At 37.9% G+C, this 22,444-nt stretch overlaps 1 protein-coding gene across 4 annotated transcripts; it reads left to right on the forward strand.

The window, feature by feature from the left end:
* Positions 1-181: 181 nt before the first annotated feature.
* On the forward strand, positions 182-22,244 carry GPLD1 (glycosylphosphatidylinositol specific phospholipase D1). 4 transcript variants are annotated; one of them, XM_077180003.1, is made up of 25 exons: positions 185-349; positions 3,222-3,277; positions 3,781-3,859; positions 6,404-6,501; positions 7,304-7,414; positions 7,672-7,720; positions 8,205-8,259; positions 8,916-9,023; positions 9,715-9,742; positions 9,823-9,962; positions 10,912-10,977; positions 11,182-11,302; positions 11,810-11,949; positions 12,950-13,136; positions 14,074-14,184; positions 15,186-15,260; positions 15,716-15,872; positions 17,592-17,733; positions 18,270-18,369; positions 18,476-18,569; positions 19,120-19,296; positions 19,598-19,758; positions 20,014-20,040; positions 20,133-20,183; positions 21,326-22,244. In XM_077180003.1, exons 1-25 carry the CDS (start codon positions 253-255, stop codon positions 21,401-21,403), a joined length of 2,508 nt encoding a protein of 835 aa, XP_077036118.1. In that variant the 5' UTR covers positions 185-252; the 3' UTR covers positions 21,404-22,244. The 4 variants fall into 4 exon arrangements, with proteins under 4 accessions (XP_077036122.1, XP_077036118.1, XP_077036121.1 ...); XM_054648568.2 differs by having other exon boundaries at positions 191-349; positions 11,179-11,302; XM_077180006.1 differs by lacking the exon at positions 8,916-9,023 and having other exon boundaries at positions 188-349; positions 11,179-11,302.
* Positions 22,245-22,444: the final 200 nt, after the last annotated feature.

Here is a 22,444-nt window from a genome sequence, read left to right on the forward strand (position 1 = left end):
ACTGCTCAAATCCCACAGATATTACAGAGTTCAAGTGGGAAGAATACCCACAGTTTATTTCTTTCTTTATAAAAATCACTTTATTTGCAGTAAAAGAAAGCATTGGTATAAAATAGCCTTTCAAATTTGGCAGTCGTTTGCCTGCTGTGTCAGCAATATGTGTGAAAGAGAAGGCATGCTCCGTAACCTACATTTCAAAGGTCACAGTGCTACTGCTCCAGGCTTCTGAAAACCACAGTTGGAGCCAGCATCATGGTTGGTCTGAAGATTTGGTCTGTCTCTCTGGTTATACTCTACCATTTCTGTCAGAGATGTATCCCGTGTGGAATTTCAACACATGTTGAAATAGGTAAGACGTGTTCAAAACGGATTTTGTTGTGTTTTGAATTTCTTGTGAAGAGAAGTAAATTCAGATTCAGCAGGAAAGCAGAGGGAGGAAATAATGTTAAAGTAACAAGCAGTCTACATAATTTTAAAAAATGTGAATAACAGATAGGATAAATGAGCAGTTTAGCTTTTGGAGTTTGAAATTTTACTGGTTTTGTAAGTAAAATGCTTGAGTTGACTTGGGTTGCGTATTTTTCCGTCTCCTAAGACACAGGCATTATGTAACTGGAATGTTTTTCTCTGTGAGTCCTACGCAGACAGAGTTTGGTTTGGAGAAAGAAAAGGAATGCTTTAGGCAATTTGTGGGATTGTTATACTTAAATTAAAGAATAACACAAGTTCTTTGTGATAACTCTGTTTTTAAATCACTTTGTATAATTATGCCATAGCTGCACAAGTAGATAAAATTCTGTAATGTGTTTCTGTCTGTAACTAACAGCATAAAAATTTTGTTCTGTGTCTCTTTCTGATAGGTTGCTCTCTGTAGCCAGAAAAGCCTAGATTTTTAGCAAATGAAGGCGAGAGCTGGGTGAACATCAAAATGGAAAAATATTTCTGTTTTGAATTTCTTGTTTGCCTGTGCTATTTTTAAAATCTGGTTTCTTCCGCAGTTTTGCGAGCACAAACACAAGCAGTGTGAGATTATTCTGAGTTACTCATAGTAATTGACAGTTTATGTTGTTTGTTCTTCTGGTTTTGTTTCCAAATCCATTACTCAAACAGGTGGTAAAATGTAGGATGTTGCCTTTATTCGGGTAATTTTCTCAGACCTTAAGTACTGAATACAATACATGCAACTTTGAACAATTTAAAGACTGGGATTATTCATGGTGTTTGAGACTGGAGTGTGTTCCCTTACTGAGTGTTGTACCCATGTCAGCATCCTGGAACAATTTGCTTTTCCTAACAATGTGCCAAGAAACCCATAATAATCTGTAGGAGAAGCCATGCTGCCTGAGGTTAGGCAAGTGCACACCACTCTGCAAGCTCAGGGCTCTAATTACCGAGTACAAGCTTCTGAGGACTTGAAATAACAGATTTGCCAGAACAGAGTGTATTTGAAAACAAAAAATCTGCAAAGAAGTTTGCATATCTGTCCCAACACAGTAATTTTTTTTTCTTTTTCTAATCAAGAGCGCATATTGCAGAAAACTTGTGTTTATTAATATAAAAATCTTGATTGTCTGACGAGTTGTGCATACACTGAACTATTGGGTTATAGTTTACAACAGGTTTTGTCCATGTGTTGGAAAATTACATTAACCTGTGATGAGCTCTGATGCTGCTAACATGAGTGCTCTTATTGTTGTTCACATAAAAGTCTATGATGATAAGATAAAATATTTCCAAAATTGAAACACTGAGTACTGCAGGAAAACAAAAACAAGCAAGCAAACAAACAAAAAACCAAAACAAAACCAAAAATACAAAAAAAAACCCAAACAAAAACCAAACAATAAACCATACAAAGGAATTCCTCTTACTCAAAGCCAGCACCAAAGAAATCCTGGACAGAGTTTTGAATGTACTTTTAAAATGGTGAAAAGCTCTGCCTGTTCAGAATGTTGATGGTGTTCAGTGTGCTTGGCAGAGCTGTGCTGTGTCCTACTTGCATGGCCGTGCCTGGAGGCAGGTCCCAGTGGGAAAGCTCTTTGCCCTGGGGGTTCCTGTCAGACTTGTGAGGCTCTGTGGTACTGTGGGGATCTGGCATAAAATTCCTTGTGAAGGTGGAATTGTAGAACCTGGGCCCACTTGAGTAGTGAGAGAAGTGCAGAGGAGGTGTGAGGCAGAAAAAGCAAACTGTCAAACTGAGGCTCTCCCACACTGGAATCCGAGATGTGTGTAGAAATTTCTGAGCCTTAAAATTTTCGAGTATTACTCACTATTTTGTTGCTGTTTCTCTTCTGATGCAAGGCTGGTCTTTAAGGTATCTTACTTGTATAAGGATGATTTAGATTATTGGGTAAAATTCAAAGTGAAAGATCATTCAAACCCCCACAGTTTTGTCTAGATCTTATTCCAGAAGAGTAATGGATTGTTCTGGATTTGGTAGGGGGAGTTTTTTGTTTGTTTGTTTTGTTGTTTGGTTTTTTGGGGCCTTTTTGAGATGTGATTTTTTTGGTAAGGAACAAATTAATCTTTGAAAATAGCTTTAGAGGAAATGTTGGGTATTTTTAGAATCATGTTGATAGATTATTCCTGGGATCTAATATTAATTAGGAGACCTCATTAATGAAAAGGATGTAATTTTGTTTCATTCACTTGTTATGCCAGCTAAATAAAGATTTTGGCAGTAAGAATATCTGCCAATTCAGTGAATAAGTAATGTTATTTACCTTGCTGATTTACCTTTAGATTTTTGTTACTTTCCATGCATGTTAAAAATTAATCAAACTGTTAAACACCCACATTGATTCCCAACATACCTTTTTCACTGTTAAGGGCAACAATGAAGCTTGAGTACAGTACAGCTAGAACTTTATGGTCGACACTTTACATGTGCTGTGTGTGGTCCTGTCAGTTCACTGCTGTAGCTCATTTCTGGACATTGGAGTTCATTTCCCTGTGATTTCAGCTTGGTTGGTCAGCTTGGCAGCTAGGGATTAGAGAGAGACTGAAGATGTGCTACAGAAAGAGCACTTCCTTATTAGCCCCTACGTGAGAAAACACACCTTCTCACAGGTACACAGTTCTGTGAGAAATGGTGTTTCAGGCACTTGGTGCTTGGCTTAGGTATGAAAATGTGGTGTCTTCTGGTTCTGCTACTGCTTCTACCAAAACATGGACCTGGACACAGTACCTGTAAATCAACTCTTCAATATATTGTTTTTCAGCACATAGAGCTCTGGAATTTTTCACTAAGCATGAAGGGAGTGTTAATTATAGAAAGGTAGGAAGCATATTATTTCTTAATTTTGTATGCTTTTCTTCTGAATGCTTTTCTTTCTGTCTTCTCGCCTTTCTTTATTATTCTCAGTCATGTGTGCATCAGTATTGTGCCCAGACTATATTTTTACCTTTTTTAATTCAAAATAATTTGACTGATTCTGAATATTATTACAGAAATATAGCAGTTATACCAGTGTGTATATATATATATATATATATATATATATATATATATATATACTTTGTGTGGTTTCTTGCATGTTTTCTTCTATGTGAGCAGTTGTAATAGAAGAACCAGTAGAGGACTTTGGGAAAGCAGATTTAATAAACCTAAGGACAGCAAATGACAGTAAGGTTTTGTGCACTACATGGTGTATTTTACCAAGATACTAGTTGTATTTTGCTGGCTATTTAGAATGTTTCTATCTTTGATGATGGCAGTAAAATGTGGGTTTGTGCTGTGCAATAGCATTCTCATTCCTTTCCCCCCCATCCTTTCCCCAGTTATTATTAAATCACCAAGATGCTTTTCAAGCTGGAAGCATTTATCCAGATGCCTTTTATCCTCCAATCTGCAAACGTGGTAAGGAGAAGTCCAATGTTATAACAATTATATTTTTATGTGAAAATCTTACAGAATTTAGTGAGTTGAAAGTGATTACATCGTAAGAAATGAAGTGTGGCCAAAAATGCTTTCCTGCAAAAACTATCCACCATTTTTGTTAGAGGCTTTTTGAAGAAATTTATAATGAAATAACACATTTGAAAATATTTTAGAAAGTAACTCTTGGGTAAATTTAACTATTTAATGGGTAGGACAATTTGATAGAAGGATGCTGTTTGACTAAATTAGGTCAGATTACTGAGTACAGAGAGAACAAAATGATGGGTTTTTTATAAATCTTACAGAAGGCCTAGAGCTATTTCTGTGTTAAAAATGATTAGTTTCCATTAGATCAGTCAAAAAAAGGATAGGACAATCTAAAAGTCCCACAGCAACAAAATAGTGTAGAACTTGCTGGGGGTGGGTGAGCAAGTGTAAATAACATCCTGGTTTAAAGCCTTTTTTTTTCTAGAGTGCAGTATTTTGCCTTTTAGTCTTCTTGTTGGAAATTAATATCAGTCTTAATTTTGCTGCTTGCAGATCAAAAAGCTGCAGTACAAAATTAGCTCCCTCTTACAATAGATGTAAAAGGTATGTCTTGACTTGCAGGTTGTCCCCTGATTTTTCAGCTCTGAAGGGTCAACTCTTGATCATAAGCATCTTCTTCAGCAACATTACAGCTGTAAAAGAGCCAGCTAGGCCTTGCTGTAGGATATTTGCTACTGAAAGGGTAAATCTGGATAGCAAGAAGTTAGCAAATGGGATAAAGAGCCTATCCTCCAGGTACAAGGTATTAGGGTGTTTAGGCAGATACCACAGACAGGGCAGTGGTAAGTACTTTGTGTGAGGGTATCTGGCCTTACTGGCTTCAATTTTGTTGAGATACTAGTGGAAGTTTAAAGTATTGAAAATACTTATTTTAGTGAGCCATGTAAATTCCATGAAATTTGAGGGGTAGTTAGGAACTTTGTTTGGTGTAGAGCCAAATCACACAGTTGCAGCCAAAGTTCTCATTTTTCTCAGACAGAGGTTGTTGATGCTGCCTGTTGGTTTTGCCAACTACAGGCTGCTTCATATCCTGATGTGCTCAGTTCACATCCAAATCACCTCTCTGTCCTGGCATTTAATACTGGTTTTGTCTTCTGTCACTCATTGGGTCACTCATCTTGGTTTTCTGCCTGGCTCTGCCAACTTCTTGTCCCAAACTTCAGTCTTGCTTTCCTTGTTTTCATGACTGATATATTCTCCTGGTTTTTTTTTTTTCAGTTCCTACTTCAGCTTGCTTATATCTTTCTACCTCATCTTTCCCTTCTAACCAGTTTGACCTGTCTTATACCAGGTCAGAGTTCTCTATCTGCAGTATCCAATCTTCATTCCTTCACTAACCTTGGAGTCTGTCTTGCCTTGTTAGAGTTGGACCACTTGTCAGCAGTTTCCTTAGTCAATATGGAAGAAACAGATTCCTCTTCAGGCCTGAGCTGTTTTAACTGTGTGACAAGATCAAGAACAAAGCCATCCAGACTGCCTCTTTGGGCAGGAGACAAGCTTAGTTGTAGAAGGCTACTCTAATTTTGCAAAGCAAGAACCATCCTTCTTTTATCTAGTTTAGCTGCACTGTAAAATGTCATGAGGCCAAAAGGTAAGTGAATTGCCCCACAAGGTCTGCTCTCTCAGTGTTTAATCTACCCTAACACTGTGCAGGTTCACATTGCTGTGTCAACAAACATGCACTCTTCCTCCAAGAGTACTGATGGGCTGAACAATCTCCCACCTACCTTCTTCCCCCTTAGAGAATTTAACATTGTGTGCTGCTTGATCTCTTTATGTCAACATCCCTTTGCACTTAGCTTTATGTAGGTACACAGATATTTTTAGGCAAGATCACTGTTAGATCCTACACAATCTTTCTGCCTAAATTCAGGTGAGAGTAATAAATGATTCTTCTAAAGGAAACCTATTTTTTCCTGCTTTCCTCCCTTTTTCCCCTTCTACACTGACTGTATCTTGTCTAGTTTGTCTTTATCTTGAAAATGATTGGGGTGATAATGATGACATGGCCCACCTCTGCCCTGTGGAAACTGATGCCTGCCAGAAAACATGATGTTTTGAGTTGGCTGCCATTCCCTACAGCTTTTCTGCCATACAAGTGGGCGCATTAATTTAGTTAGCAGGTTCTCTCTCAGCTCTCTTCATCCTCTCTGCTTGGGAGGCAGCTTTTCATTGTACTGTACCTACTCACAGGCACAGGGAAAAGGAGCAGGCACAAAATTTTCAGATGCTTCAAACCAAAATCATAGAAGGTAAATCTAGTATCTGTTTTCTTAGTATGAATCAGATAAAAGTAAGTCTCTTTTGGCTCTTTTCATGAGCTGGAGTGCAAAATGTATCATCTGTCTGACATGAAATTGAGCAAAAGTCTGTGGGGTTTTAAATAGAGAAAAACTCTTTATTTTTCTTTTTTTTTTTTAATTTAATTTTTCCCCAAAGAATAAATCAAATACTGATAGAATTTTACTGCAATAGGAATGTTCCATGATGTGTCTGAAGACACTCACTGGTCACCATTTCTCAAAGCAAGTATTGACTACATCAGAAGGAATTATCCTCAGCCTTGGGAAGAGGTAAGAAAATTGATTAACTTTTGCTTGATTGACTTTGTTTTCAATTGTTTTCTTCACCTTCACTAGTTGCAATTTCATCATTTGTGAGGTATAGAAAAACCCAACATTTTTATATTAAAATCTCTCCTTATATAGTAACATTTGAAATCCTCTTCTAATCTTTACCATACAAAAAGCTTACAGTTTCCATATAAAGTCTGTCAGTTATTTCCACTGTGGCCTGGTGCATATATTTCATAGGTCCAAACTTTTAAATATAATTGGTTGCATTCCTGTGAGATCTGGTTCAGGGTTTGCCATTTGAAAACCAGACATGTTTTAGGTATCTTACTTGTGAAATCTTGAACTTAGTCAGAATTTGCTCTTGTTAATGGTCTGTAAGCTATGTAGGAGGAAATGAAGAACAATTGGTCAAAAGTGAGCTTGCAGAGGAATGTATTTCTCTCCTCTGTCTGCCTACACAACAACCATGGTGGCAGAGGAAGTTCAGTCCTTGGAAGTGGAAGTGTTTATCCTTGGTCCAGAAAAACAGTTTGGTACACATTTAACTTGAAGTATGCAAATTACCCTCACATCAACCTTGTAATTCTATGGCCTTGGACTGTATAAGCTGCTTAAAGCTTCTTGAGTTACAAAAGTTGACCACAGCATCAAGGAATAAGTGGAGAGCACTTTGTCTTGATAATCTCTTGGACTATAAGAGCTCGTCAGCTGTATCCTTGTTTAATGCATATACAGAAAATGCTAACATTTTCTTAAAGACAGGAGTAAAATGATGGACAAATGGATTGTTGTTGTGTAGGCTACAGAGAAGCTGGTGGCTTTCCTGTTTGGAATTGCTTCACATATGGTGGCAGATGTTAGCTGGCATAGCCTGGGCATCGACCAAGGATTTCTAAAGGCCATGGGAGAAGTAAGCCTGTATTATTTTATTTATTCATACAACTGCATTTATTGGAATGGATAGCTTTGCTTTGGACTGTGGTGGGGAGGAAAGAGAAAAGCTGGAGCCCTGTTTCAGGAAGATTTTTGGAGACGCACAATGTCACAAACTTCATAAGAGTGAAGTTGGTCAGGTTTGGGACCTGTAACCATTAGTGTTGCTTGGAGAGTTTGTTTCTGCTCATATGAAAAGAAACAGGCAGTTCTCTTGTTTTTCTCTTTCTTCAGATTGATTTTCGTGGTTCTTACTCAGAAGCTCACAGTGTTGGAGATTTTGGTAATGTTTCTGTTTGCCAATCATAGATCCTTGTATTGGAATAAGTCCTCTTCAAAACCATGGTGGTTGATTCTGGCTCTTGTCCTGTGCAATGCAGGAGTTAAGGATGTCATATGGACACTGTATTCTTGCCCTACCTTATGGCTTGCAAAGCCCTGCTGTACCTGTCCTCAGGTTTCAGGAGATGTGATAAGGCATATGGACATTTGGATTAAAGCCAAAATGCAGACCAAAGGATGCTAAGATATGGATGGAGTCACTACTGTGATTTTAAATTGTGCATTATTCTCCAGAGGTATAAAATGTCCAGCATACTTTCAGGTGAACTATTTGTGTATTCTAAATATATAGCTGGAAGATCTGCCATATAAATGCATATAGAAGAGCCATACATAGCTTCATGCACACTGTTACCTGTTACAGATACCTAACAGTTTTTTTTTTTTGAGCTGTGTAGGGTTTTTTTTCATTTTTTCATCCTTAGGAGGAGATGTAGTGAGTCAGTCTGAGCTGGACTTCAGTTACCTGACATCGAGTTGGTAAGATAATGAGATTGCCTTCTTTCATATTTAATGGGGTTTTTGTATAATCATATTTAATAAAATTACATATAATATCACATAATTCTGTATTAATCTGTTTTTAGAAAATGCTTTCCTTTATTTTTCTTTCAAAAAAACCCCTTGCAACTCTTTTAAATATTATGTGTTCGGTATTCCTTATATACATATTTACTGTTCCCTGACATAAAAACTGGAAGGACAGAAGAGAGTTTTATGTATAGGAACACAGCAAAAAAGATTAAATTATATTATCTTATCTATATTACTTATTATCTTAAGTTATAAGTAGTTATATGTAAAATAACTAGTGAAAACCTTTTGCTGGAATGTCCTAGCAGGTAGTTAAATAACTCAGTTAAGTGACAATCTCAGTGAGATATATTTAAACTTTGGGAAGTTGAGGATATTGAGGTCAGTTTTAAAAGCATAAAAATGAGCAGAAGACTTAGATATCCACTATTTTTTTTTTCTCACAGTTGCATGTGCAATCCTGGTATTTGTAGATCTTCATGACCTTATGTGGTCTTTTGAAATTTGGAATATTTTATAGGCTGTTGTTATTACAAGAACTGCAATATTTTATCAGGTGATGTGGCCCATCTATTGTTGTAATACATTATTTTTGTTTTCAGGTATGTACCTGTGAAAGACTTAGCTGCTATCTATAAAGAATTTTATGGAAAAGAGATCATAGCTGAAAGCACAATTGCTGAATGTACTTATTTGCTGTTTTTTGAACTGTAAGTTGAATATCTCTGCCTGAGTTTTTTAAGTGAAACATATGTAGGAGAAATATGATAATCATATTTGAAACACCTTATGCATTGATGTCAGCAACGAAGACTCCTTCCTAGACCCCAAAATCACAGAACATCTGAATTTTTTTAATGACTAGGATTCAAATTTGGGCTACACAATGACTGGTAAATTACTACACCACAGATGGTGAATCTTGGCTATTTAATGCATTTATGCATTTAATGTATTTATGCCTATTTATTTGAGAACAGCTGTGTTTTCAAGTACCATTGCACTGTGGTGAGTTAGCAGTATAATTATCATGCACTGAAGGAGCCTCTAGATACATGCCTTAGCTACACTCTATGTAGATCCCTTCAAGTCCAAGAATAATTCATAAAAGACTTTGGATATCTGGTAGTATCTACTTTTGAATATCCTGAACAGCTTAGCTGTATTTTGTATTTCAGTTAATTACCAATAGTCACACAACATCTACAAAAACTGTGAATCCTTCAAACTTAAGGGCAGTAAAGTTTATATTGTTTTACATTACAACTTTAAAAATATATTAACAATCAACATGGAAATGTAATGACTTGCATAGTATTTACCATATAGGACTTTTGAAAATAACTATTTAAACTATTAAATATTAAATTAAGCAAGTTTTATTTCTGATTTTTTTTTCAGGCATGGAGAAAGGCTTCTTGTTGGCAAGGTTGGTTTTCTGGTTTTTTTATAAAAATGAGCATAGAGACGATGTGATCCATCTTACTGAGTATGTTGCCTGTCCCTTAGCTTTTTCCAACATTTGCTAGTAAATCTCCATTTCTGGTGGACAAGTTCTATGAATATTTCCTTGGGGGAGTGGATGACATGGCATTCTGGACCAACAACATTTTTGAGCTGACGAGCCATATGCTAGAGAATGGAACCAGGTATAGTGTGTGTCCTTAACTATGAAATGCAGTAGACAAGTGCTGACACCCACTTAATTGTTCTTCTTAAGGGAGGATCTTTCCTAGAATAGGTACTGAGCTTTAGATTCTCACTTGGACAAGGGGATTTCTATGTCTGCCTTTTGCCTGGGTGCACAGGATTACGCAGGCCTTGCATTTGTATTTTTTATGTGTTCATGCTCCTTTGCCCTAGCGTGCCTCTTGCATGTCCAGGTGATACTTACCAGGGAAAATTTGGGGCATTCTTTAAGACATACTCAAGGGTTTGCTTAAATGCTGCATAGCCATGCCCTGAGGTTCTGCCTGGACTGGCAATCTGAGTCTGCACCTTTTGGCTGCTGCCATCACTCAGCAAAGATGTCCCTTTTGAGGAGAGGTCAGATATTACCTTCAGACTCTGAAGGCAAATAGGATTAGAAAGACTAGGAGTATATATTCTACTGTTTAAGCTCAGGCTTCTACACACAATTTCATAGTGTTATAGAAGTTTAACGTTCTCTTAGAACAGCTCTCTTACAAATACAATATTTCTTCTTTAGGAGACCAACAGTGGCAATTAATCCATCCATTTATATGGAAAATACCACTGTTGCTATTTTGGGAAATTATGCTTGAAATACAGAATGGCACAATCTGTTATGTTCTTTGTAACATTTTGATTAAAAGTGCTTTAGATTCATATGCATGCATGTTGCAATAAGTTTCCTTCAAGAGCTCTATAAAGACGTGATATTCATACAGAATCTAATCAAGGTCACCAAATAAACATCATGGGGTTTCTAAGGGTTATGATGATGCTCTGATTTTGATTTTCTTGAGAAAACTGATGACTTCTGACAGAGAAATCAGTAAGTATAAAAGTTGTATTTTTAGTTTCATTTCCATTGTCGTAAAATCTTTAAAATGCATTCTCTGTACTCTTCTTTAGTGACTGCTACCTGCCTGAGAACCCTCTGTTCATAAACTGCACAAAAGAGCACAAGGACAGCCACATGTAAGTATAGCTCTGATGGCTTCAGTGATGAGAGTCTTCTGCTAATGTGGACAGTGAGCAGTAGAAAATTAGAGATATTTTGGGTAATCTTTTTGTGTATGAATTTGAGATTCTCTTAGCATGAATAACTAAGGTTGTATAAAGGAACTGTGCAGAACCTAAGAGCAGCATTAATTCTTATCACTGCCTTCTTTATTTTAGCAGAAACAAACAATCAAAACATGAACATCACAAGAATACAACTTCTTTGCTTTCAGAAACACTTGAGAAGAATATAAACTATACAGAGAGAGGAGTTCAATTTGACATACAGCCTTGGGCAACAGTAAGTGAGAAGTAACAGATGTGTCAGGTAAAAGTCATCTCTATATAATATTGTTTTTGTTTCTGTATGAAATGCTGCATGAAGGAGCAGGGTCTCTGGATGGTCTTTGACAGCACGGACATGCCAGTACCATTGTTAATGTCTATATGTACATCGTAAATACTCAATTTTTAAACTTTGCTCCTTGTATAGTGAAGTTAGAACACATCCTGCAATGCCAAAAAAGACAAAATATATATTTAGTATTTACATTTTACAGACATAGGGCTTTTTTGGTTCAAGAACTCCTAGCAAAACATAGCAGTGAGTGATTAGTAGTGCTCCCTTTAAAGCTACAGATTTTTGTCTTTCTGAAATGGTGCTTATGATCTGAGTCAGACTCCTCTTAAATCCGTGTGGTGATTTCCATTGTTGGTGACTTGATTTTTGAGGTGTCCCAAAACATTTTAGACTTTCAGCCCCTGGAGCTTTAACCACTGTTGTGTCCCTTTATTATTTTTATTTCAGAAATCCCTCCGCTTGATAAACCATGCTTTTAAAACCAATGTCTGGAAAGCATTAGGAGCTACACATCAGAAATCTTCTAAGCACATCTCCAAGCCAGCAGCTTCATATTTTCTGACTTCACCCTATGCTAGGCTTGGATGGTTGGTAATCTTTTTCATCCCACTTTGCTCTTAATTTCTGATAAGTTTGAGTATCTACCAAAATATTATTGTTGATCCTTTGGATACTTTTCTAAGGTGACAGTGCAAATCAATTGGTGGTACAAATCTGAGGGAATGTCTTATATTGTATGACCAAAACAGCAAGCTAACATATAAGATTTTTCTTTCAGATGTTGATCAAGCTCAGAATGGAAGGAACCAACATTAGAACTACCATTGTCTGTAGTTCTGAAGAGTAAAAAATCGTTGCTACCCTTTTTTGGTTGTTGAATGATGTTTGTGCAAAATAAATCATCTGTCATGAGTTGATGACTGATGATGTCTAGCAAGATCTCTTGGAAATACTCTAGACTACTAGGGAGTCCAAAGATAGATTCAGGACAGAGAGAGGCATATTCTCTTTCCTTGCCAATGCTTCTACCTTGACCTGCAACAAGGAAGAGTAATAAAACATATTTACATTGCTGCTTATTTTAACTTCCCTTATGCTGTCTAAAAATTTGGATTTAATTCTTGAGTTTACTTCACACTAGCTATATTAACAGTAATTAGTTCTTTCCATGGTCCCTCTCTAAACTCCAGCATGTTACTGAGACCTGGGATCCTTTTGCTTATCTCCTGTTAAGTCATTGATTAAAGCAGATGTTCAGTTTAAAAGATTTGGGTTTTTTTGGTATTCTTTGTCATATGCAAACAGCCCTTTTTAATGCTTCTTGCTCTGATTGCTCTCAGGTGCCTAATGTCAGTAAAAAGCAGTTCCTGCAGATCGCAGGTGCATTGATGGAAGATGATTCTTCTGGTTTTACTTAATTCAAGAAAAGACAAATAAATATATAATATTTAAAATGCTGTATAGATCTTTACAAAACAATATGGGGAAACACAAGTCCTGGTTTATCTGAATTATGGTGTTTTTTTCCACTAATGTTGTGGTAGTCTGGAAACTAATGCTAATTTTGTATACTCCTTTGCTGTACAGGGCACTGGTCTCAGCTGACCTAAACCAGGATGGATATGAAGATCTCGTGGCTGGAGCACCAGGGTACAGCACCATGGGCCATGTTCAGATAGGAAGGGTGTATGTGGTCTATGGCAACCAGTCAGGTTTGCCACCAGAGGACATGGATCTGGATGGGAAAGCTGACCAAGTACTACAGGGTCATCAGGTAAGGGGTCAAGGCAAAAATTTGTCACTTAATTGTTTTTTGCCTGAAAATTGGTGAACTTTGAATGAGCAATAGTATCATTAATGTGTGTAAGTATTATTCCTGAAACACTCCTCCTGATGTCATGTGATGTCATATGCTTTGCAAGAAAAATAATCATTATTAAAGTCCCAGGAACATTTGAAGTGATGGTGCTCTGTAGGTTCACTTCCATTACTGTACCAGATAAAGTGAGTATTAGTCCATAAAGGGCCCTTAAATAAAATTCAGGTTGTGTCTCTGTAAGTCACAGTATAACTAATTCTGGTGCCTGCATTTAAGAAAATGTTGTGGTTTTCTTTTTAATCTAAAATTATTAATTTTATATGTTTTAATTCCTTTGAGTCTGCATTTCTTCATTAATTGATAACTTCTCCCCAGATAATTTTGTCTGTAAAAAAAAAAAGAGAAAACTCGTAGACATGATGGTGGCTGGTTTTAACCAACAAGCAAATGACCCTTTTGGGTGTTAAATATGATCCTCTGTAGAAAATACCTTTATTCATAAAGAAGATAATATGGAGAAATGAGATACATTTCCTTTTAATTTGTTTCTGTGGTTATAAACTGTGGAGTAACAGCTTCTATCTTCTTACAGAGTGTTTTAGTGGTTCCCAGTCATAATGCTGTCAACAGGAAAAACCATAAACTTGAGATCAGTGGTGCACTGGACTCAGGAGAGGAAATAGCAAAGCAGCACCATATTATATTCAGTTGTCCTTAATTTTAACACAGTTGACTTTGAGTTAAATGTGTTGTCATGGGGGTTATTCCTTAGAAGAAAAAGAATTGTTGGGATAGACTTTTGTCATCTGTTGCCAGTTATTCCCTGTGCAAATGTACATTTGGTTTTCATGGTTTTGACTGGAAAACATGAGAGCAATTCCTTTTCTTTTAGCCTTCAGGAAGATTTGGTTCTGCCTTGGCAGTCCTGGACTTCAATGAGGATGGAGTACCAGATCTGGCAATTGGAGCACCTTCTGTGGGATCTCAGTTTCTTACCTACAAAGTAAGATACAAACATGGGTTTATTTGTTTTTTTTTTTTAATTCTCCAAACAGAATGTTTTAATTTATACATAATTTTTAAACATTGAAATGAAAAAGAGAATTTCTGTTGTTGCTCAATGTGACATTGTAATTTAAACAGAAGTCTATAAACTTTGTGGGTACTTTGACTACAGCAATGACAGCTACCTGTAGTTCTCTTTCAGTGGCCTTTTTGCACATTAGAAATCTAAACCAGATTGCAATTTTGCAGCACTGACACGCTGGAAATGTAAGGAGCCATTAATAAAATACAAACACACCCTTTTTGTTTAGGAACAGAGAGTCTGGAATGGACCTCATGGGTCAATGAATTTTGTCATATGAATGCTGTCACAAAGCCAAAAAATGATATCTAAAATGTGATATGAACACAGACACACTTGCTAAAATAATCAAGTTACAGAGGCTTAATGACTTGCAGCTTATGAGATAAGCCCGTGTAACGGTCCCTGAATATTTTTAGGCCGTTTTTAGGCTGAAACTGAGAGACAAAATGTTTTGATTTAACTATGTCCATTAAGCTTAAAACTCTTCAGAATTTTAGATACTAATTTAGCTGTCCAAATAAGAATTTAAGTTGCTTTTATTTAGACTCAGCACTTGGAAAATTGTGTGCATCTGTTGTGCCATTGCATTAAATAATAATTGTCAAAATTTGAGCCATCTAAACATGTGTATTATGAGTTTAAATACACTAGACTGCACTTGTTCCTTACACAGAATATGATGAACATGTACTTCTCTACTTTGTTGCTTGGTTACAGCAGTACCCATTAACCATGGATATTCTTAGGTTCGGGGTAGGAAAGAAAGTATTATGGGAAAGCTCTGAGAGGGAAGAGTGAAGTTGTATGAATAGCCCTTGCAGAGCTGTTCCACTCCTTGTGATTGACCTTGCATTTCATACTTGATACTGACATGCAGGTGCTCTCATGCCTTATTTTCTTTTTCTGCTGTTCAGGGTGCTGTGTATGTCTACTTTGGAACTGAGGGAAGAGGCTTGGCACCTCAGCCAAACATTACCATAACTTGTCAGGTATATTGATGATGTAATGTCCTGTTTATACTACCCTGTTAGCCAGGCTAACACAGGGCTACACAGGCAGGAGGTGAGATAAAGGGGAAAAGAGCTTATGGGCTTAAAAAAAGAATGTTAAAATTCAACTTATCATTGCAAGGAAATATAAACTGATGGGGATGGAACAAGCAGGTGCTTGGTTGGATTAGTTGTATTTGGGAAAGACATTTATGCCCCAGTGCAAGAAGGCAGCAGGATGACTAGAAAGGTGCATTAGCTCTCAAAACCAAAAAAAGCCACCAAAAAACCCTGACCCAAACCAAACAAAAAACCTCAGAGAAAATTGAAGCCAGGGAGTGGGAGGGTAATTTGGTCAAAAGCAAATTTAGGTCTTTAGAATTAAGTTGCTCTATTTTGCTACAGAATTGATGGTTTCAGTTCTATTTCAGGCTTAAACTAACTGTTTATTGCAGTATTCCTACTGTAATCTTGGTTGGTCCCTCCTGGCAGCTGATGTTGATGGGAATGGAAATGCTGATCTGGTTGTCGGCTCTCCCTATGCACCCGGTGGTGGGAAGCAGAGAGGATTTGTGGTTGCATTTTACTCTCATTTCAACAGGAGTCACCAAGGTAATATTTGTTGAGTAAATTAACCTTCACATAGTTTATATGACTGGTTATTTGTTCCTTATTAATCATGGCATAATTCAGGTTTGAAGTGATCTCAGAGGGTGTCCCTCCTACTCAAGCTGTGAAGCCAGACCAAATTGCTCCGGGCTTTGTCCAGCTGCATCCTAAAACCTCCAGTGGCAGAAATTACAGAGACACTCCGGGCATTTGTTCTACTTCTTGGCAGTCATCATAGGGGAAAAAAAGCCCTCTTGTTACAGCCAATATGAACCTTTCTTGTTTCAGTTATGTTCATTGTCTATTGTCCTCCCACCATGCATGGAGACCTTACAGGCACAGAAAGCATGGAACACCCCTATTAAACTGGTTCCAGTTTGTCAACATCTTTCCTGTTATGGAAGGACATATTATAGGTGTGATCTAGGGAGCAATCACTTCTCTCAGTCTCTTTGCCATGCTCCTGTTCACATAGTCTGAGGCACTGTTGGCTGTCTGCTGTCAGAGCCTCACACTCATTCCCTGCCCACCAGGATCTTCAGGGCCTTTTCCACATGGCAGCTCCTCAGCCAGTCTGTCTCCAGCTGTATCAGTGCAAGGGCATCTCCTTTCCCAGGGTCAGGCTTTGCATTTGTCCTCACTGAATTTTGTGAGGTTGCTGTCAGCCTGTTACTCCAGCCTGCCTGGGTGCCTCTGAATGAGGCCACCTCCCTGCAATCTCCTGTTGTCTGCCAGCTTCAAAAAAAGGCATCATGTTGCCTTGTCTAAGTATTTTATAATAAAGTGACCAATAGGATGAGTCAAAAAATTGATCCCTGAAGGCACTCCACTTGTTGCAGGCATTCAGAGAACAACACATGGCTCTCTGCTCTTGTCAGAGGGATAATCTCTACTGGGTTTTTCGCATCTGGTTTTCTGTCCATCTGGACTGCAATGTCCCAGCTTGGATGCAAGAACAAATGTGGGAAACTGTGTTGGGAACTTTACTAAAGCAATGGATTCAACCATCTATTGTGAGTCCAGGGTAGGCTCACTGCTCTTTCTTAGAAAACTGTAAATGAACCTCAACAAATGAATATTTATCATTCTCTATGTTCCTTCATGTGGCTAAAGAGGAATGCTACAAGTGAATACAGTTAATGAGGACAGGTGATGAGATTTCTAGTGAATGAGAGAGTAAATGTCATATATGGAACTAAATAATAAAGCTTGGGTGGCTTTGTCAGAATCATGTAATTGAGATTTTATTACAATAATGCTTAATTTTTGCAGCTTGTTCTAATTAATGTAAAATTAGAAACCACTAGAACATGGGTTTCAAAACACTGCTAACTGAAATTTTTGTAAAACCAAAGCACAGAAATACTTATTTAAATTATAGCTAGAATGGTGTGAAGCTCTCCCACCCAGCACCCTTGAAGAATTACAAGTTCCCGTAAACAGTAAGTAGTTTAGGGCAGGCTCAAGTGGTAGCTTTCATGTGCTTCATGTAGGCTATTGGAAGGATTGAGAAACAGGCTGTGTCAAATGAAAGCTTTCACCAGCCAGTAGAGCTGCACGGTGAGCAAGCAAAGTCAACAACTACTGATGCCATATAATGAACAGTGTAACTTTGCACAGAAAAACTTCTTGTCATAGGATGAATCAGTGGAGGATTGCAAATTGGTTTTTCAATGTCAGGGCACACCAAGATTTAACTCATATTTTTTTCTGGTCTCTCAGGACTTCTCTCAGTGCAGGATGCCAACTGGATGGTGCAGGGGGAAGAAAACTATGCTTGGTTTGGATTTTCACTTGCCAGCTGCCAGCTGGAGAACATGACATTACTGCTGATTGGTAGCCCTACATGGAAGACTTGTTCTAGGTGTGTTGCATGTGACCGCTTGCTGCCTTCTCCACTCTGCTCTTCTGCAAAGTTTAAGATTAGACTTCTAGGTTTTAAGGAAGTTTCCCTTTTGTTCTGCTTAGAATATTTTTATTAAATGAATAGTTTTATGTCTTCACCCTTCTTTATGAAGACAAGGATTTTTAGACCCTCTCTAGAGCAGGTCTTTGTTATTTAAAGACACCTAAGAATTTCTTGGGTTTCCTTGAGGAGGGAGGAGAGGGGTCACAAAAATGCTGATGAGTAAATGTTCCTTAAATAACCATATGGATAGCTCTTACCTTGAGATAGCATTTTTAAAAGCAAATTAAACATGAAGATGTATTGGATGATTAAAAAGTGGACAGACAGACCAAGTCTACACTCAAAGTATTGTGTAATTAGTTAGAACAAGTATGGGAATTACTAAAGTAGATTTCTAGAATTTGTCAGGCATTATTATTCCAAAGTAAAAGAAGAGAACATGTACAATATTATGTTGTTAGATACAAACTTATTTTGCATTGTAATTGAAGCTGCAATCCCCTCTTGCCGGATGTCAGACAGAGTGTTGGGAAGGTGTACGGGTATAACCCACCAAGTACAGAGCGCTGGTTTGAGATAACTGGAGACAAGGTAGGGCTGCTTCTTTAGTATGGGAATAATTTGTGAATATTGGTGAATAATTTGAAGTGAAGTGACTTTCTGTAGAAGTTTCATAGGTGTTTTAAAAATCTAACAGGAGATGGGCAGAATGGGTTTGTCTCTGGCCAGTGGTGTGCTGTCTGTGGCTGGGAACACAAGGAAAGTTTTGGTGGTGGGTGCACCTACTGCAGGTATGTCCTGAAAATTAGAGACCATTTCTGCTTTAGGATGTTTGTTTCTGCATGACTTGAGTAGACATAAAATGTTTAAGGGAAAAGGAACCTTTCAATTTCCATGTAATTAAAAAAAATAGAAATCACTGTAATCACCTCTATATGCTTTATATGTGGAGTCTTATTTACTGTGCCTCAACTTCAGGGGGTCTTCTTCCTTCCTTAAAATGGGCTTAACAGCATTACTACTTTGCCTTATTTATGTAACAGTGATTTTCTAGTAGACTGCATATTTCTTGGACTTGAAACAACACTATGGCAGTAGACAGTAAGGAATTGAGGATATCAAACTGCTGAAGTGAATGCATTTCCCCCCTGGTACTATGACTAAAAGAATTTATTTCCCTATGCTAATTAATGTTAATCCCATATAATTGTTGATGTCATTTGATACATTATATTGTCTATTTTTTGCAATGACAGTATTACCTATAATTTTAGGTATTTAATCTGAGTTCCTATGTCTGATGCTCAACATGTGGTTTTTGGTTGTTTTTTTTTTTTCCAGACAGCCTGTCTAGGATTTTATTTATGTCCTCAGTGCTGCATCAAGCTGGACTGGCTCTGGTATATGACCTGTCAAACAGCACCAAGCCTTCTCTGCTCAGTGTATACAGTGGGGACAGGAGGTTTTCTCGTTTCGGAGGAGATGTATACCTAAGTGATCTGGATAGCGATGGGCTAGGTAAAGCTTGATGAATCTAGACCAGAAGTGAAGTGTTTGACTATTGGCAACAGGAAAATTGGTCACCTACATATTCATAAAAGTGCTAAACACAGCTCAATTGAATTGTACTAGTATTCCATTGTGCCTTATAGGGAGGCCTCTCTAAAATCCCAAGCAACTCAATCAGAAATTGAAACATTTTAGTTGCCGTCATTAATAGGAATTTTGGTATCTAGAGGCATGTACATGCCAGCTCTTCTGTGTTTTGGTCTACCATTAATTCACTTCTGCTGTTATGTCCTCTTTGTAATACGTGCAGATGAAATGATTGTGGCATCCCCACTGCGAACTAATGGTGTCACCTCCATCCTGGCTGGTGGGGCTGCTGGCCGTGTGTATATTTTCAATGGCAGACAGGCATCCTCAGGGAATGTGACAGGCCACTGCACATCATGGACATCTCCTTGTCCTGAGAATTGGGTAAGAATACGTGAAAATGAATTCTGGACGTAAATTTAAAATAACTAATTAATTGCATCCAGTACAAATACCAAGTGTGTTCTGCCTTTGTTCCAGAAAACAAAAGGTTTTCTCAGGTTTCTCAACCTGTGCAAAGCTCTTAGGCTCCTCCTGTTTGTTCTTAAATTACTTTGCTGTTTAGGAGCCAGGGTTATTATACTGGTCTCCTACTCTCTTCCACTGACTTTTTATTTCCTCTTTTTTTTTCTTCTTTAGGCACAGTATGTCCTGATTTCTCCTGAGGTAAGTAACCAGAAAACAAATTACTGAGAGAAACTAAAACATCCTACTTAAAAAAACTTACCAGCATTATAACTAGCAATGTTATTTTACAGGAACTATCAAGATTTGGGAGTTCCATTACCACTGTGAAATCTGAAAGAAAGGTGAGAAAAATTACTGTGGTTGGTTGTTTCACATCATCCTTCTACCTCACTTGCATATACTAGCTAACACCTCACATGTATCTTACACATTTTCAAGTCTTAAGTTCTTTACATAGTTACTCTCTGAACCAATAATTAAACCCATTTTATAGATTGATGAGCTATGGAGTTGCTACAATTTTGGCACCTAAGTTAAAAAATCTGAATCGCTTTAAAGCAGCCTGAATTCTAAACTGCTTAGGAGTATGCTGAAAGGTTCCATGAGAAATGCAGCATAGGTGCCTCCCAGCTTCATGCCAACCTGTATGCAAATTGGATGCTCAGCTGTGGAGCAAACCAGGCACCCAAAATCATCCCTCTCATTTAGTCTTTACAGGCTTGCTGTCCTGGCTATCACCTGCAGTGAACGCTGTTCACGTCACGTGTTTCTAAGTACAGAGATCCAGTTCCTACCTGGCTGGTTTAGGGTGTGTTTGTGTACCTGTTTCTCTTTCCTTCTCTCAGATGCCCATTTTTTTACCAAAGACCAAATGCTACATTTGTATGATGCACTGAGGAGCCTTTTTTTCAGCTTAGTGCTTGTTTGGCTGAGTTCCAATGTTCTGCTCACTCTAACATCACCTCCATGAGGACTGAGGTTCTCTGTGTGAATAGAGAGGAAGCTCCAGTACGAGGCTGAGGAGGTCTTCAACAAATGGTGTTTGACTTCTTGTGTTAAAACATGCGATGGAGAAACACCTGGAAATTCTTCTCAGCTAGATTAGGGTGCATAATCCAACACCTGAAACACAGGCACTGCTAAAGGCAAGTGAGGCCATTCTCCAAGCAGTTGCTTCCTGTTGCTATAGCACCATCTAGTCCACACTCCCGCTTCATCCCTATTGATCTTAGCCCTGAGAAGCAGTTTATATGGGCAAGAGACTCATTTCATTTGGTTCCAGCTTGCTCCAGTTCCCCAAATGAAATAGTCTGTTTTGCCAAACTATCTTCTTAACTGCTACTCTGATGAGGTGGGCTCCTCTTTCATTTCCCATCACATTTCTATATGACACTAATGAGATGGTCAAAATCCACGAGGGAAGCTAAAGGCAGCCATGCACCTGCAGTTGCACTTTGCTAACCTTTGCTCTTTATCCCTGCAGAAAGAAGTTGTAGTGGCAGCAGAGAGAAGTTCTGCGAAAGCTCGACTTGGTGGAAGGCTTTTTGTCTACTCACTCTAGAAGTTCACAGTAGCCTGAAAGACCAGGGCACACCTGGTCTTCGAGTGAAGAACCTCTGTAGTATTTGTGCTACTTTCCTGAGCCCACACAAACCAACATACCATGTCAGCAAGCTTTTGCTGAATTGTGATGGGCAGCAGCATCGCTTATCTAGAACAAGCAAGTTGGTCTGAAAACCTTTTAGAGGTTGAAATGAGCAACGAGATGCATTTTTGGTAGTAGTATTTGGCTGTATAAGGAATGTTCAGTGGTCACCTTTACTGGCCAGATTTGAGTATCGTCTTGACAAAACTGGGAAATTGCAGCACAGCATTTACAATTCTTACGTACTGTGATAAGGATTCTAAGTTACGGAAAGTTACCGACAAAATAATAAGCATGGAGCAGGGACAGCTTTAAGACTGACAGAAATGTGGGTGCTGATCAAAAGGACTGTCTCTCTCTCTTCTCTCCCTCAAGTCTTGCGGCATGCATTGAGGGTGTAGTGCAGCTCAGATCTCCCAGGAAAAAAAGAACAAGCAAGACAGATAAAGTTTGAGGAAATGCAATTTGGCTGAGTACTCTTGACATCCTTTCTGCTTTTGTGTAAAATTCCATGACCATGGTAACATAGAATTGTTAATGGCTTTTATTGTTAACAGTATTGTCTTTAACTAATTAACACTAATTTTGTATGATGCAGGTTTAACAGCGTGCATCAATTATCTATTAAACAACTTGAGCAGCAGAATGTGTTGATACTATTGTTACCAATGCTAGTCTGTAGACACATGTGTGTTTTCTCTCTCTTGCCTCCTTATTTTTATTTTAAATAAAATTGCACAGAATTCTAAAGGTCATACTCCAAAACTAAACACCTCAATTTACTTTCCTAGGAATTCTCTCTCAAGGTTGTTCTAAACAAATCAAAAAAGGCAAGACAAACATTAGCTTGATTTACAATGCATTCTGGTATCTATTTTGAGGACTTGTCCAAATAGCAGAACACTTTAAAAAAGAAGTTAAATCTGAACTTCGTGCAAGAAATAACTGGCTGCAACT

This window comes from Agelaius phoeniceus, chromosome 1 (assembly GCF_051311805.1).
Source record: "Agelaius phoeniceus isolate bAgePho1 chromosome 1, bAgePho1.hap1, whole genome shotgun sequence".
NCBI classification, from domain to species: Eukaryota; Metazoa; Chordata; class Aves; order Passeriformes; family Icteridae; genus Agelaius; species Agelaius phoeniceus.